Genomic DNA, 17036 nt, shown 5'->3' on the forward strand with positions numbered 1-17036 from the left:
CCATGGCTTTTACGGCTCCCACTCCCAGCCACAGAGTGTCTAACCCTATCTCTGGGGGTGCAGCCCCAATTTCTGGGCGTGTAACCCCATATCCAGGGGTACTCACCTCTGGGGTTGTAACTCCATATCCAGGGATACTCGCAGAACGTGAGCCCTTCCACTCGTGTCTGCCACTCTGAGCTGCTCTTGCATAAAGCCACGATTCCACCTCACATAAAGACACAATTCCATCTCAAAAGCCACCCAGCTGGAGATGGTCACCAGCTCCCGTCCCACGAGGAACCTGTGAAGACAGCAACACGTAGCTGCTGTCTGGGAAGGAGGTGGTTTGCAGGGCCCTGCCTTATAAAGATCTGCAAAAAGTGAACAGAAAGAGTCGTTCGAGCGTGTTGGCAGCACCCAGGGTTATAAAAATGGGAAGTGTCTCACCTATTTTGTCTGCAATTTCTAGTAATAGTTGCAAAACTCTGTTACCTTACTGCAGGTTACATGGTGTGCAGGAGAAGCAGGGTAAGGTGTAGTTGTACATTTGAAATCTTTGAGGTTTTTTAATGCATATCAGGAAATAGAGCTGGAATGTCAGATACACTGAAGCTGCTACACTGCAGTATTTATATACTGTATTCTCAGAAAGGATATTAAAATACATATATCTTTCTTAGAAAGAAATATGTCAGATACTTACCCTGGGGTTTGGGTTTTTGGCTATTTTTTAAACTACAACTTGCTCAAAGGCAGTGGTCCTCTGGATTTGGCCAAATTTCTGTGAGAAAACATCTAGTAAAAGTGCTTAAGGACAACTAAATGCCCTTTTCACTCATTCCTCAGTTGCTCTCTTATTGGGATAATTTTCAGGATTTAGATAAATTTCACACCAGAAGAGCCAGTAAGCAACTGGTGGAATTATTTCTGCAAGGGTTATGGGAAGAATAACTTCTGGATTAGATGTTTCAGTGTGATATTCCTGAATTTTGAGCATTCATTAAAGATAGAATGTGGTGGCAGCAATAAACATTTGCCGTGCTGGCTGAAATTGTGGTTTTTGAGGCACAAAGTTTCTTAAGCTTCCTTCCCTCTAATTTCAGATCAAAAAATGTTCAAAACAGGAAGTTAGACTTGTACCTTTTATTTTGTAAGACTTTTCCCTGCTTAGCTTAGACTGCTGATCTTTGTTGTTAAAATCTGAACTCTGTGATTAAGCATCACTTAACGGGGATGGATTCTTGTTTTGAAGATTATTTGTCATTTCTAATGTTTGATGTTCCTCCCTTCTCCTTTCCTACCAGCCATGGCCATGACAGGCCCTACACCGTGCTCATCCATGAGTAACCACACCAAGGAGAGAGTCACAATGACAAAGGTGACATTGGAAAACTTCTACAGCAACCTCATAGCTCAGCACGAGGAGCGAGAGATGAGGTACAAGTCCTTCTTGTTTCCCTTCCATACTGGTTAAGAGCCACTTTATATTGAATTAATTCCATTTTAAAAGCAAAAATAATAAAATCGCAGACTGGTTTGTGTTGGAAGGGACCTTAAAGCTCATACAGTTCCACTCCCTGCCATGGCAGGGACACCTTCCACTATTTCAGGCTGCTCCAAGCCCCATCCAGCCTGGCCTTGGACAGGGATGCAGGGATCCAGGGCACCCTTTGCCAGGGCCTCAGCACCCTCACAGCCAAGAATTCCTTCCCAATATCCCACCTAACCCTGCCCTGTGGCAGTGGGAAGCCCTTCCCTCTTGTTCTGTCCCTCCAGGCTCTTGTCCCCAGTTCCTCTCCAGCTCTCCTGGATGCCCTTTAGGCCCTGGAAAGGGCTCTGAGCTCTCCCTGGAGCCTTCTCCTGTCCAGGCTGGGCATTCCCAGCTCTCCCAGCCTGGCTTCAGCTCTTGTAGCATCTCTGTGGCCTCCTCTGGACTTTCTCCAGCAGCTCCAGCTCCTTCCTGTGCTGGCCCTGGGGTTGGAGTTACCTCTGCAGGTGGGGTCTCACCTGAGCAGGGCAGAGCGGCAGAATCCCCCCTGGAGCCATGATATTTTCTGAAAAATCCTTTCCTTAGGATTTTTTTCTCCTGAGAAGCTGAGAGGCCTCAGGAACAAAATGTAAACAGTGGTTATCTGCTGCTGTGGAATGCAACAGGTGCATCTGTGATTGGTCTCATGGGGTTGTTTCTAATTAATGGCCAGTCACAGTCAGCTGGCTCAGACTCTGTCAGAGACACGAGCCTTTGTTATCATTCTTTCTTTTTCTATTCTCAGCTAACCTTCTGATGAAATCCTTTCTTCTATTCTTTTAGTATAGTTTTAATATACTATATATCATAAAATAATAAATCAAGCCTTGTGAAACATGGAGTCAGATCCTCGTCTCTTCCCTCATCCTGGGACCCCTGGGAACACGGTCACACCCCCCTCCCCTGCTGCTCACACTGGGGGATCAGCCCAGGGCTCAGTGGGGTCTGCACTGGGGCATGTCCAGCTCTGTCTCACCAGCACCCCCAAATCCTTGTGCCAGGGCTGCTCCCAGTCCATTCTCTGGATTTTGCTGGGATTGCCCTGACCCATGTGCAGAAGACAATGCAGGGAGCAGGGAGGGGCTGCTGTGAGGAATCACTCAGTGCTGGGACTGACCTGAACCTGGGGCACCTCTTTTAAGTCCAATCCAGCAATGGTCTGCACTGAGCTATGTGGCTTAACTTTGGTTGGAACCCTCTAAATTTGCTGAATATCCTCAATTGTAGCACTGGGACTTCTGCTGTTCTCCCAGCTTGCCATGCAGGCTATAACGAGAATTTGGAAAATGGTTCAGTGTTGGTTTGGCTTTGCTGCTTAACAAGCTCCCCAAAAAGCTCCCCAGTGCCTGCTCACTGCAAGAGCTGCAGAAACGAGGAAGCAGTTTAGAAATAAATACTAATGTGCAAAGATATTTGCTTCAAAGCTTCTGATGATTAAAGAGAGACTGAGGTCCAATTCAGGCAGAAAATATCACTGATTTAATTAGTTTCTTTCTCCTCACACAACTCTTGCCTTTAAAATTTAGGTACTTATTATGAGCACTGTTGTGTATTCCTAAAATCTCAATTTTTTTTTTCTGTTTAGGATCAAGACCTTGTCTGAACAAACAGACTGGACTTAATAAGTTACATGTTTTTTGTAGCAACACATGTCTGGGGGTGTGTAATTTGGAGTTTAAATGGTGTTGACACTGTACACTGAAGTGCAGATTGACCCTATTAGGGATATTTGGGGGAATTTCAGCATGGCTTTGGCATCACTCAGTCCTGCTGAGCTGTTTAATTCTGTGTAATTCAGACTTTGCTACTGGAGTTGCTGGTTTGTGTGGGTTGGGGTCACTGGGCAGGGCTCACTGGTACTTGAGCAAGAGCATTTTCATTGTGCCCGATTCTGAAATGATAACCCCAAATATTATCACATCACAGCAGCTGCAGAGAGCCCCAGGAGACAGGAAGAGGATCTTGCAAAGAATGACTTGCAGAAAGAAGGAATTTTTTAGTATATTTGTAATGTCCCAAACCACCAGACCCTGTTCAGCCAGCTGTTAATACGACTGGCACTGGGAAAAAGTTCCAGAAGATAATCATTACAAATGTCCCCTGAAGTCATTCCCCTTCTAAAGTCTTGCTTCCTCCTTTCTTTTCTCCCAAATAATCCTTTTGTACTAAGACTGTAAATATTTCTGATTCTTTAAGGGGGAGAACATGTACAGACAAGTTTCCTCTTCCCAAATATTTGGAGTATTTCAGGGATTAGGAAATCTAAGATAACTTTTCTCATTTTGCATGTGAATAGTTTGAGATGCAGAGAAATTTTAAATGGTTTTGAATACCAATTCTTCCTGGAAAAAGTGAAATTTTGGTGTTTAAATGCTTCTTATGGCTCTGGCCTGAAGTGACTTGCCCAGGTGTCAGAGAGAGATAAGAACAGAACCCAGATCTCTCAATTTGTATTTGTGTACAGCAAAAATGTACACTTGAATAACTTGTGGAACTCAAGGCAGGTTTGGTTTACTAAAACCAGAGAAGACAGGGTTGGAATTATAAAACTGCATAGTAGATTCTTCAAAATTAATTTCCTGTCTGAGTCTCTTGTACATCTTTACCCTCATAACTTGCTGGCACAGACTAGAGGCTGTGGATTTGTGCACCTTGTTAAGAAACAAAGTTAATGATTCAGCCTGGGTTTTTTCCTAATTTAATTTCAAAAGCATAGTTAATGATTCAACCTTTATTTTTCTAATTTGTCTCTGCTCTAGACAAAAGAAACTAGAACAAATGATGGAAGAAGAAGGCCTAAAAGACGAAGAGGTAATGAATATGGAAAAACTATCTTAATGGTTAAATACAAGAAATTTTCTTTTTCTAAATGGAGATCTGGGATCTTTCCTTGGAATTGCTGTGGTCCCTGTGGAAGCCACCTGCAGAGCTCTCACTGGGGTCTCTTAAACTCTAGAAAAGAATCAGGAGGTCGGCACATGCACAGAAGGAGACGGAGTTCCTTCGCCTGAAGAGAACCAGGCTTGGACTGGAGGACTTTGAGTCTCTCAAAGTAATAGGCAGAGGAGCATTTGGAGAGGTGAGTCCAGAAAAAAAATGGCTACATGTGTTTTTAACTGGCTCTGGTGTTTGTTAAAGACTTGCTCAGTTTATACAAGCAAAAGGAACAACCACAGATTGACTTTAGCTGAACAGTCACGTGCAGCTGGTTTTTTACCTGATAAATGCTGGTTCAAGACATCCTGTGCTTTAAAGGAAAGAGAATGGTGTTGAAAATGATCTGATGGACAATAAAATACAGGTTTGCAGTGGGATTTAAAGGTGAACTTCTGGGGCTGGACTTAGGGAGAGGGAGAGGGCCCTTGCAAAGTCTCTTCTGGTGGCCTTCAGAGAAGGGGCTTTGGACCACCTGCTTTAGGTGTATATTTTTTTCTGATTTAGAGATGGGGTAATTGAGAGGTGTTTTAAAACTTTTATTCTGTTTTTAGTGTCATGTGAAGAGTGAGACAATGCAGATATTATAATTTACACCATCACAATCAGAAGTTAACTATTTCTTAATTACAATATATTATAAGTGTTTCTTGGTCTATCAGTTTTTGCTGCCCTATGTTGTAAATGCTTTAAAGCTAGTTATCTAAAATTACTCTTGGTGGGCATTATTTAAATATATATAAATATATAAAAATGTATTTATATATTATGATATAAATATTTATATAAGAATATATAAATACATTGTACATATATATTATATAAATATATAAAATATCTTTATTTATATATATTTACAATGTATTTCTTTTAAAACTCGTTTCTAATTCTATTTTTCTCTCAACAATGTTTATCCTATTCCATAATACTTCTAAGTTAATATTTCTTATCTTATCCTATTCCATAATATTTCTAAGTTAATATTTCTTATCTTATCCTATTCCATAATATTTCTAAGTTAATATTTCTTATCTTATCCTATTCCATAATATTTCTAAGTTAATATTTCTTATCTTATCCTATTCCATAATATTTCTAAGTTAATATTTCTTATCGCAAAGTTCATGTACCAATGCATACTGTGTGAACTTTCTATTAAACTTTTAAGAATTCTTTACAAATCTGTTTCCTACAGGTGTGAAGCACTCGTGGTCCTCTGTTAAAATAACTGCAGCTCTTAGCATTAACAGGACTTTCTGCACTGTGTAATGCTTCTTGTGTTTAACAATCTGAGATGATTTAATGAAATGGAAGCCAAGGGCTTGATACCCAACTTTGTGAAGAGCTGTGCTGGGTTTGATCAATCTCTGTGTGCCCCCAGGTGCGCCTGGTGCAGAAGAAGGACACGGGGCACGTTTATGCCATGAAGATCCTACGCAAAGCTGACATGCTTGAGAAGGAGCAGGTGAGGAACACCCCGAGCAGGAGCTGTGCCATGGATCGCTCTGTGCTGTGTGCAGAGCAGGAATAGGATCCTGTGCTTCAGTAGCTAAAAATTCTGGGGGTTTTTATGTCTTTTCTTATAGAAGAAATAAGTCAAAAAAAATCTCTGAATTCTCAGGGAGTTCTTTTCAACACAAAGTCCCGTGCAAGTGATTCAGTGCAGGCATCAAGGCCAGTGTTTTACTGCACTTCTGACTTGCAGGATCAGATATAAATATCAGAGATACAACTGCAGGAGCTGTACCATGGATCACTCTGTGCTGTGTGCATCTGTGCTTCAGTAGCTACAAATTCTGGGATATTTTTTGTGTCTTTTCTTATAGGGGAAATAAGTCAGAAAAATCTCTGAATTCACAAGCACTTCTTTTCTAGTGGGCTCTTTCAACACAAAGTCCTGTGCAAATGTAGGCTTCAAGGCCAGTGTTTTGATGCCCTTCTGACATACAGGATTGGATATAAATATCAGAGATACAACTGCAGGAGCTGTACCATGGATCACTCTGTGGTGTGTGCATCTGTGCTTCAGTAGCTAAAAATTCTGGGGGTTTCTTGTGTCTTTTCTTATAGAGGAAATAAGTCAGAAAAGTGAGAAAAATCTCTGAATTCACAAGGACCTCTTTCCTAGTGGGCTCTTTCAACACAAAGTCCTGTGCAAATGATTCAGTGTTTTACTGCACTTCTGACTTGCAGGATCAGATATAAATATCAGAGCTACAACTGCTGGAATTCAGACTCAGAGACATAAAGCAGCAGCATTTAACATATTTAAAGCTTTCCTTTGCTAGTACTTCTGGATATATAATGATCTGGGACAGTCGTGTTCAGCACTGGGATGAAGCTCTTTTTAAAAAGAAATCTAATGATTAGGTATATTTGTAAAGAATTGAGATTTTTGTATATAGGATTTATATAATGTACAGGTTTACTATATATAGAGACATATATATATTATATATAGGTGTATATGTATTATATATAGGTGTATATATAATAGGTATAAATATATTTATGTAATCAGCCACATGTTGAATGTTCTGATAGTGTTTCTACCGTTGTGCAGAAATTTGACTTTTGTCTTCTCAATATTTGATGCTGTTCAGAATAATAATTGAATTGCCTGTGAAATATATGAATTTAATAAAACTTACCCAATGCACTGTGTGTGTCCAGGTTGGCCACATCCGTGCAGAACGGGACATCCTGGTGGAAGCAGACAGCTTGTGGGTTGTGAAGATGTTCTACAGTTTCCAGGACAAGCTAAACCTCTACCTGATCATGGAGTTCCTGCCTGGAGGTAACTCTGGAATGCAAGGGCTGCTCTCCTTTTGTTTGGGGATTGCTAATTACTTCATTACAAATGCAGTCTGGGACGAGAGTGCACGTGGTGTTTGTACTGTACATCTGGAAGGGAAACAAGATTTCTGCTTTTTAGGGTACTGAAGTGTTTAGAGAGGCTTGAGGTTTCCTATTTGGGTCTTCAAGCTGCAGGTATTTAAACTTGGCTTTAATATTTTTCTGTTTAAACTTGGCTTTAATATTCTTCTAGTTCCTACCCTAGCTATGCCCTGGCTGTATAGAGCCACAGCATATCAGGTTTGGCAACCTCCAACCTGCTGGTTTTTGAATGCAGCAGAAATAGCTTTTTTCTAGAAATATCTTCAAACTCAGTGAGAGTGGAGGCTGTGTGTTCACCTCTGGGGGGTTTCCAGGTGACATGATGACATTGCTGATGAAGAAGGACACTCTGACAGAAGAGGAAACTCAGTTCTACATTGCTGAGACCGTGCTGGCCATTGACTCCATCCACCAGCTGGGATTCATCCATCGTGACATAAAACCAGACAACCTCCTCCTGGACAGCAAGGTATGGGCTGGCCACGAGCAAAAAGGCCTTGTGATTGCTCATATTGACCTGAAGGGCTGTTGACAGTTGTGGAAGAAGATGGTGCTTCTTTATTTAGCCCCGTTCCTTCCAGCTTTTGAGGGGCAGATCTGCCAAATTGCCAGGGAAAATCCCCAAAAGCCAGGAAAGACCCCAGCTCCACTCAGACCTTGAGCTCTTCTGACAGCTGTTTAAAGTATTTTTGGCTATTTCAGATGCAGTTTAAAGCACGTGGTTTCAGTTCCCTCTTAGGCAAAGCTGTTTCCCTTTTCTCTCACATCTGTTCCACTCCCACTTGCCAGCTCTGGTCGTACCAAATGTGAAGGACGTGGCTGTTCCAGTAGCCAGGCTGAGAGTGGAGAACCTCCCTCAGGATCAGGCTGTACCCCTGAGGGCTGCCCTGGCTACCTGGTTATTGCAGGCACTTTGCAGAAATCCCAGTTGTTTCAGTGTCCTCCTATTGCTCCAAGTTTGCCTAAAATTAAGATTTCTTGGAAAGAGTTTGCCAGCAGTAAATAACAAGTTTCCCACTGCTGTGTAATGCACTGTTGGAATTACTGCAGAATCCCAGGATGGTCTGGGTTGGAAGGGACCTTGAAACTCATCCTGTTCCACCCCCTGCCATGGCAGGGACACTTTCTGGTGTTCCAGGTTGCTCCAAGCCCCATCCAACTTGGCCTTGGACACTTCCAGGGCTGGGGCAGCCACAGCTTCTCCAAGCAGTGTGCCCAATTCAGAATGTTCACCTCTAGACATGCCTACATTTAGGACTTTTGAAAAGGAGGTATATTTTATAGATACACCTCTAAAAATTGCTTGTGGTCAGTGTGGTCACGTTATGCACCAGGACAGATTCAATCACTGAATTGAGGGTGATTTTTATGTCCTGGGGCCAATACACAACCCAAGGACTGCAGCTGCCTCTGGAGATGTTTCCTTTTGCCCTGAAGTGGTTGGGAACTTGCAGAGCAGAGGCTTGCTGAAGTAAATCGGCACTGGGCTCTCTCTGTGGAGTAGCAATGGGAGTGTTGATGGTTTCATTCCCTGTACACATTCAGTGTTGGGTTTAAAAAAGGAAAGCAAAGGACATTGAGGGGCTGGAGCATGTCCAGAGAAGGGAATGGAGCTGGGGAAGAGGAAGGTGCAGCCAGGTGGGGGTCAGGGTCTTCTGCCATGTCTCAAGGGCAAGAACGAGAGGAACTGGCCTTAAGCTGTGCTGGGGAGGTTCAGATTAGATATTAGATTTTTTTTTTCTCTGCAGGAATGGTCAGGCATTGGAATAAATAGCCCAGGGAGGTGGTGGAGTCACAGTCTCTGGAAATGTTCAAGAGGCATCTGGATGTGACACTTGGGGACATAATTTAGAGGTGTTGAGGGTGGTGTTGGGTTCTCTTCCAACCTTGCTGTGATTTACTATGATAATGTCTTATATTGGGTGTTTATTTTGTTTTGCTTATTTCTAGGGCCACGTGAAACTCTCAGATTTTGGTCTGTGTACTGGACTGAAGAAAGCCCACAGGACAGAATTTTACAGGAACTTGAATCACAGTCTTCCCAGTGACTTCAGTAAGTTCTTTGGCTCCAAAGGGTACCTGGTTGGTTGCTCTTGGGTCCTGACAAAACTCATTTCAGTGTGGGGAGTCTAATAATCAACTTTACATCTTGAGGTGGATTTTCATTTTCTGTAAAATCATTTCAGTTACTTTAAACCCATTTTTATTTCGAGAAGTTTGTCTCTGAAACAAACTCTGCTGTAGCTTTTTGCATGTGTAATAAAATGAGAACTCAGTGAGTTGGTGGCTTCTGGCTGGATCTCATTACTGAAATGAATAAACCAGCACAGTCTCTGAGTATCCAGGATTATTCTGGAAGGGAAGAACTTGGATCATGGAGTTACATCAACCCTGAAAGCATGATTTGCTAATGAAAGGCTCAATTAGATGTTGCCCATATTTCATGGGTTTGGAAGTTGCTGAGAGGTTTAGGTTTGGGGCATTGACACACATCTTAAATGAGATCTTTAGTGTAGTGGTAAAGATATTTTGGGGGTAAAAATATATTGAGTGACCAGTAGGATTCAGTCACAGCTATTGAATCTCCTTCAGCTTTCCAGAACATGAATTCCAAGAGGAAAGCAGAGACTTGGAAGAGGAATCGCCGGCAGTTGGTGAGTAGGTTCCACCTGCTTGGAGATGTTCTTGCTGAGGTGTTGCATCCACATGGAACATGGATTTGCATGGAAGTTTTTAATGCATCTGAGTTCTGGACAGTCCTGAAAGGAAAAGATTCAGACTTTTTTTTTTTAAAAAGAAGAGGAATGACTCTAGTTTGTCCTTCATCCATCTGCTGAACAGCTGGTGACATATGTGCAGAGATAGCACTGCCATAATTATTTACATGGATATCTGAAGTCTCCCAGCCAAAACGATCAGTTCTTGCCACTTCCAGTCTCACAAAGGGCAGCTGACCCATTCCAGGACAGTGATACCCTCCCCTGTTTTCCTGATGCTATTTTAAGACTCTTTCACATGAAAAAGTTAATTTTTTCTCTACATATTTTGGAAGAAAGGCTTTAAACACCTTTGCTAAAGGATCTCAGAGACAATCTGGTGTCTTCTCAAAATAACCACTGTTGTTTAAGTTCTCATGTCCATGTCAGGCAGTTTTCCCTGCAGATGCATAACTGGTGGTGTTTGTTCCAGGCTTTTTCTACAGTGGGAACTCCAGATTACATTGCTCCTGAGGTTTTCATGCAGACTGGATACAACAAGCTGTGTGACTGGTGGTCCCTGGGGGTCATCATGTACGAGATGTTGATTGGTAAGGAACAGGCAGGGCAGGCTGGAGCTGGGAATGGTGGAGCAGGACATCACCTGTATTCATAGAATCCCAGACTGGTTTGGGTTGGAAGGGACCTTAAAGCTCATCCAGTGTCACCCCCTGCCATGGCAGGGGAAACCTCACTAGTTGTTGCAAACCCCATCCAGCTTGGCCTTGGACACTTCCAGGGCTGGGGCAGTCACAGCTGCTCTGGGCAGCCAATTTCTGTGCTTGGGGTCAAATTCTCACAGCATCCACTCCTTGCCTGGTCTCTGTGGTGTGTTTTGGCTTCAGCAATTAATTTTGCTTGATCCAAGATGATATTTTTGTTTCTTTTCAGGTTATCCACCATTCTGTTCTGAGACTCCTCAAGAGACATATAAGAAAGTGATGAACTGGAAGGAGACCCTGACATTTCCTCCAGAGGTTCCAATCTCTGATAAAGCAAAGGATCTTATTTTAAGGTGCCAGCCCCATGGTTTGCCAGTTAATACCACACTAATTTTCTTGTCTTGTCCCTGTATTCTGTGCCTCTCATGGCTTGTTTCACATGGAAAACCCTGATGCTACAAACTGTTACGCACATGCATCAAATGCTGAACTCCCTTGTCAAATACTTTTGTCTCTCAGGCCATTTAGTGGTTCCCTGACTAAACTGTGCTAAAAAGGAGTTCCCATGGAAGTGCTACTACTCTGGCAAAATGTTTCTGCTCCTTATTTTGCCTGCAGCCTTCTCATGGAAGGATACAAGTTCAATCCTTTTGACAGAGCTGACTTCTTGCAACAGCAATGATTCTGCCTTTGTATGCACTGGAGCATACAAATGTGTCCCAGTGCTTGCTGACTCATTTGTACTTCAGTATCTATTCTCAGGACAGAAATATAAATGTCTGGTTTTTTAGGCTGTGTATGTTCTCCTGCTCTACTCTGGTCCTGAAATAGAAAGGTTACATTATCCTGTTGTGAAGGAGTAGCACTTCTTAACTGTGGCATTGGACATGACATTCCTATACATAACTTTGTGTGTTGGTTTTGCTGTGGAAGTTCTTAGTCTGCTCCATTTATATGTTAAAAAACTGCAGCAATATCAGTTCAGAAAGCTGTTCCATTTCTGGATGGAATGCTTTCGTTTTCATTCTCCCTTCATTTTCATTCTTCCTTCCATCCCAGATTTTGCTGTGAATGGGAGCACAGAATTGGTGCATCTGGTGTGGAGGAAATAAAGAGTAACCCATTCTTTGAAGGGGTTGATTGGGAGCACATCAGGTAAGATGCTTTGCAGAAAAGCAACTGCTCTTCTCTAGGGACTGCTCAGGCCAGCCCTGGTCTGCAGCAGGGAGCAGCTGACTGGCATTTATCACATCCAGCTGTGGGTGAGAGCATTTTGTTCTCTACCTGATGCTTGCTGAGGTTTAGGTACCTTCAGTCTTGATTCTGTTAAGAAATGCAAGGTGGCTGAACCCTTCTTTGTCTGCCTTTGAAATCTCAATGCTTCATCTGCTCTTCTTGGCAGAGAGAGACCTGCTGCGATTTCCATAGAAATTAAAAGCATTGATGATACCTCAAACTTTGATGAATTTCCAGAATCTGACATCCTTAAACCAACAGGTAAATGATTGTTTCATCCTCTGTGTAAACCTTCCTCTTCTCCTGTAAAACAATCCTTCTGTTAGTCAGATCTTACTAGATACTGATTAATTTTTACCATGACCAAATAGCTTGGAAGCTTTGTGGTGCAGGGGGTGCAAGCTGGAATTTGGAGGAGATGCAGGCTTGTAAATGATGTGGGAGTTGCCTGAGAAAGGGCAGCTCTCAGAGGCAGCAGAGCTTCCAGAAAGTTCAAATCTCAGCAGGGCCTGAGAGCCCAAAGCTGCCAGTTCCCCTCGGTGCTGATTCCTGCTGGCACTTGGAGTAGGGGTGGGGAAGGGTGGAACTCATGGGGATGTTTTGCTGTGAATCTCTGAAGGATCACAGCATAGCCACACATTTGCTCCATGAGGTTAAAAACAGAATCCCAGGCTGGTTTGGGTTGGAAGGGACATCCCACTCCACTCCCTGCCGTGGCAGGGACACCTTCAGTATCCCAGGTTGCTCCAAGCTTGACTAACCTGGCCTGGAACACTTCCAGGGATTGGGGCATCCACCACCTCTCTGGGCAACCTGTGCCCGTGTTTCATAGCTCACATTGTAAAAAATTTCTTCTTTCTGTCATCTGAATCTGCCCTCTTCTAGCTTACAATGCTTGTGCCACGTCCTGTGTCCCAGCAGTTCTTTCCTGGGGTTGAAGCATGAAGCTGCATCTGCGTTTAGGATTTTTTTTTCCTTTAGAAACATTCATCCAGTGTTTTATATGAAAATAAACTTTGCAGCTCCAGAGGATAATTAATTCTATTTCTTCTGTGTCTTCCCAGTGGCAACAAGCAACCACCCAGAGACAGACTACAAGAACAAAGACTGGGTTTTTATCAATTACACCTACAAGCGTTTCGAGGGCCTGACAGCCCGAGGAGCAATTCCATCCTATATGAAAGGAGGGAAGTAACACAGCTTTACCTGGGACTTCTGAGCCGTGGAATTCTGTTGCTGTACTTTGGGTTTATACCCATAAAGGAACGTGTTCTTTTTTTTCAAAGAAAACTTGAGGGCTATCAACTCTTGGAGAAGACTTCAGGACCCTGTTTTGTTACACACCTGGTTGTTATTAAGGATTTTTTTTTTCCCTGCGCCATTGAAAAATTCCACATGTTTGCATCATCTCTGCTGCCAGCACCTTTTGCTGCTTCAGGAGCAAGTTTTTTTTTATATTCTTTGCCAGACTGTCCAGTCCATTGGGAGATGACAGCAAGCTTTCCCTTTGGCATTGCAAACCACGGGATTCCATAGGACTGCATCCAGTCCTGCATTAAGTGACAAACTCACTCTGCCAATTCTGCCAGCACTGTTTGCCCAGCAGTTGAGGACTCCAGGACAGAGGAAACAAAGCAATAATTGAAGCTTGAGACAGACAACTCTCCAGGAAACTGTCTAGCAGAAGGACAAAACTCAGATTGCCTTAACCTTACTTTGTAGTGCTGTTTTTATAATGCTCCCTGGAAGCCTCTTCAATAGCATTTCTCAGCTCTGTCACTGTGGCCCCCAGTTCTGGTGCACTTTACTTTTGGTACTAAGTGACCCTCAAGCCATTTAATATTTTTTCTAAATTAAAAATTTTTGCAACACTTTTTCCTTCCTAAATAGAGGAGAAATGGGCCATTTCCCTCCACTGAGTGCTGAGTTTTTGGTTACTGTATGTCAGGATGGATCCATAAACAATGCAGATAAACTACAGCTGGTCACATAAGTAGGTCTGGAATTAGAGCAGAGGGAGGGAATTCCAGGAACCTGATCCTTGGTGGGCAAATTGTGCACAGCTGGGCCAGCCCTGAGGTTCCCCAGGCTGGCTGCTGCTGTTTCTCAGCCACCTCTGAGCTCTGCTGCATCTTCAGTGGTTTAAAGGCCAAATCCATCTTCTGTGGCCTTTTTGCTGTTGGTTTTGAGCAGAACAGGATCAGAATGTTGCTGATGGAGCCTGCCTGGTGCTCCCTCACAGAGCTGCTCTTGCTGTCCTGGCTGTACCATCTGTACCCAGAGTGTTCCATGGATGGTGCTCATGGGGTCACTTTTGGGGCACTGGAACCCACCATGTCCACTCATTGATTGTTGCCTACTCTATTTATATACATTCAGTTCTGATCAGGGTCTCTCCAGGAGAGCCCCAAAGTGCCTTTCCTTGCCTAAGCCTCTCTCAGAACACAACAGCATTTTGAGAGGGAGGATTCTGCCTCAGCTGAGCTTTTCCTAATTTGTTTTTCTAACCACAAGCTCCACGTTGTGCCCATTTGTAGTTAACTCTGTGCTTCCAGGGGCAGATGGCATTAACCCATGGGCCTACATGGTTCCAGTCTGGAATTTACAATCAGATATTAAAAATACAATTCAATGAGTTTTCTAAAAGCATGTCTCAATTCAAATTGTCTTGGATTCCTGCAAACTTCTCTTGGTGCTGAACACTAACTCTGGAGTACAAATAAGACAAAGCTCCAGTGATGTCTTATAGGAAAAAAAAAAAAAAGAAAGGCTTCCAGGTCTGTTTAGTCTTGACTTGCTTGATTAGAAAATGAAACAAAAAAAAGGCTTCCAGGTCTGTTTAGTCCTGATTTTCTTGATTAGAAAATGAAACAAAATGGATTTGTAGTGTAACTTTTTTTTTATATAGGTGCTTTTAGGGAATGTTTACCTAGATGTCTCTTGACTCGAGTGCCATCCCCAAGGACAGGTGGGGGACTGCCAGTACTGTACAGAACTCATCAGGGTCCTCCCCTCACCACCCCTGTGCTTTTTGTACATGTCCTATGAGTTCATGACTTGCCATAAGCAGTTCAGACAGCAGCTGGATCCTAGCAAGCTGAAATGCAAAACCAGCCTTAATTAGAAGTCCCAGGATCTCTGTAGTCAGAAGGGCTCACTTGGATGGATAAGGGCTCATGGAAGGAATGACTTACAGGATCAGGCTTTCAACAACTCATCCCTACATCACTTTCTGCTCCTTTTTAACTTTGCATGAAGGACTGATACCAGCTTCTCAAACTGTTCCATCCTTATCCTGCAGTTTCTTCTAGCCATTTGAAAATGTTGCCTTATAAACCATTGGAATTAATGTAAGACCATTTTTCTTTCAATTCTTAACAGCTTAGTTACTGCCTTAAAATAAAAACAAAAATAAAAATCCTTTGAAGCTGCTGTGGATTAGGAACAAATGATTTTGAGATAATAGCTGTATTCTTAGCCCTTTACTGAAAGGGACCAGCATTTTTATTTATAAATACCAAAGAAGAAGCTAAACAATTTTAAGTTGTGATAAGTTGCTGTGAAAAACCAACTCTCTAGTACTGTGTATTGTGCATTTTTAGTGCTGTGTTTGAAGTGGGACCCCTCAGCTGTGTCACTGGAGTCCAAGGTGAAGTTTTCAAAGGCATGAGGAGCAGTTGGGTACCTCATTCCTGTCGTCTTCCAGCAAAAGTTGGATGTCTTTGAATCCAACACCTTTGCAGTGGGAGGTTCTGTATCCCAGGTGCACTGCAAGCCTGCATCCTGTTCCAGTTTTGTACCAACATTAGGGAAAAAAGTGTCTCCTACAGTGTCTCCTTCCCAGGATCCACACTTCACTGCTAACAGTAAGGATTTTGTATGCCTGATACATCTCCCATGGTAGCCAAACATTTTTACATTTTTTGTGTTTTGAGGTTCTTAGTATCTTTTACCTCTTTCTTTTTTTTTTTTAAGCTGCAGTTGCTGGATTTGTAGAAGTAATTCCAGTCTGAATTTCCAATGGATCTGAACACCTTATGCTGCCAGTTCATCTCTGTATCATGCCTAGCACAAAGCTGCACTAAGTGTTTCTTATCACTGTGCCCTGACTCTGCCTTAACCTCGAAGTTGAAAAAGTGTTCTGTAAATATTTAAAAGCTGTTACAAAATTGCACTGTACAATTTGGCAGGTGTAGTCAACTTTTTATGGAGCGATCTCATTGTGTTGTGTAAATAAAATCCTCTTAGTAAACACACTCTTGTTGGTACGTTGTGTTTTACAAACAGGAATCAGGGAATCCTGGAATGGTTTGGGTTGGAAGGATTTAAAGCTCATCCATTCCAGCCCCTGCCATGGCAGGGACACCTTCCACCATCCCAGGTTGCTCCAAGCCCTGTCCAGCCTGGCCTTGGACACTTCCAGGGATGGGGCAGTCCCAGCTGCTCTGGGCACCTGTGCCAGGGCCTGCCCACCCTCCCAGGGAACAATTCCTTCCCAATATCCCATCCATCCCTGCCCTCTGGCAGTGGGGAGCCATTCCCCTTGTCCAGCTCCTGATGAAGAGTCCTCCACTTTTCCTGTAGCCCCTCCAGGTAGTGGAAGGTGCTGTGAGGTCTTCACACAAGTCCCACCTTGTTTGAATTGTTAGTACCCTTCCCAACCTTCATCAGGAGAAGCCTGGAAGTACATCCAAGGCTGAAGATGGAAATCAAAGCCAGATCTGCTCCAAAGCTGTTTTTTTTCTGAAGACAAGTAGGTAGAAGTGGAGAGCACTTTTCACAGCACTGAACAAAACCACTGGGGCTTGTTAGAGATGCTGCAGTTTGTGGGTCGAGTGTTGCCTGCGCTGCCTTTAGAACATAACTGCAATGAGGTGTAGGGATGCAGTAAACTTTGGGGTCCTCTCAGCACAAATGGTGGGAACATCTCCCTGCAAACCAGGCTCTGACGCCAAACTACTCCTAAGACTTTGGAATCACCACCCACACTTATTTAATGAAGCAAAGAAACAAAACCTTGTAGCTCTCTATGCCCTGCCT

General features: G+C 43.0%; 1 protein-coding gene across 2 annotated transcripts; it reads left to right on the forward strand.

Annotated features, from left to right (window-relative positions):
* Positions 1 to 403: 403 nt before the first annotated feature.
* Positions 404 to 16252, forward strand: STK38 (serine/threonine kinase 38). 2 transcript variants are annotated; one of them, XR_004082467.1, is made up of 15 exons: positions 404 to 510; positions 1287 to 1419; positions 4270 to 4321; positions 4467 to 4589; positions 5826 to 5909; positions 7118 to 7241; positions 7657 to 7811; positions 9293 to 9395; positions 9935 to 9996; positions 10532 to 10649; positions 10990 to 11113; positions 11820 to 11915; positions 12163 to 12257; positions 13061 to 15862; positions 15972 to 16252. XR_004082467.1 is itself a non-coding variant. In XM_031062886.1 (14 exons), exons 1-14 carry the CDS (start codon positions 414 to 416, stop codon positions 13189 to 13191), a joined length of 1497 nt encoding a protein of 498 aa, XP_030918746.1. In that variant the 5' UTR covers positions 404 to 413; the 3' UTR covers positions 13192 to 16252. The 2 variants fall into 2 exon arrangements, 1 of the variants encoding a protein (XP_030918746.1); XM_031062886.1 differs by having other exon boundaries at positions 13061 to 16252.
* The last annotated feature ends 784 nt before the right edge of the window (positions 16253 to 17036 follow it).

The sequence above is a fragment of the Geospiza fortis genome, unplaced genomic scaffold (assembly GCF_000277835.1).
Source record: "Geospiza fortis unplaced genomic scaffold, GeoFor_1.0 scaffold391, whole genome shotgun sequence".
Classification (NCBI taxonomy): Eukaryota; Metazoa; Chordata; class Aves; order Passeriformes; family Thraupidae; genus Geospiza; species Geospiza fortis.

Coding starts and splice junctions, on each gene's coding strand:
- STK38 (XM_031062886.1), top strand. CDS start 414: ATGGGAAGTGTCTCACCTATTTTGTCTGCAATTTCTAGTAATAGTTGC. Junction 511..1,286: donor TGGTGTGCAGGAGAAGCAGG/GTAAGGTGTAGT, acceptor CTTTCCTACCAG/CCATGGCCATGACAGGCCCT. Junction 4,590..5,825: donor GCAGAGGAGCATTTGGAGAG/GTGAGTCCAGAA, acceptor GTGTGCCCCCAG/GTGCGCCTGGTGCAGAAGAA.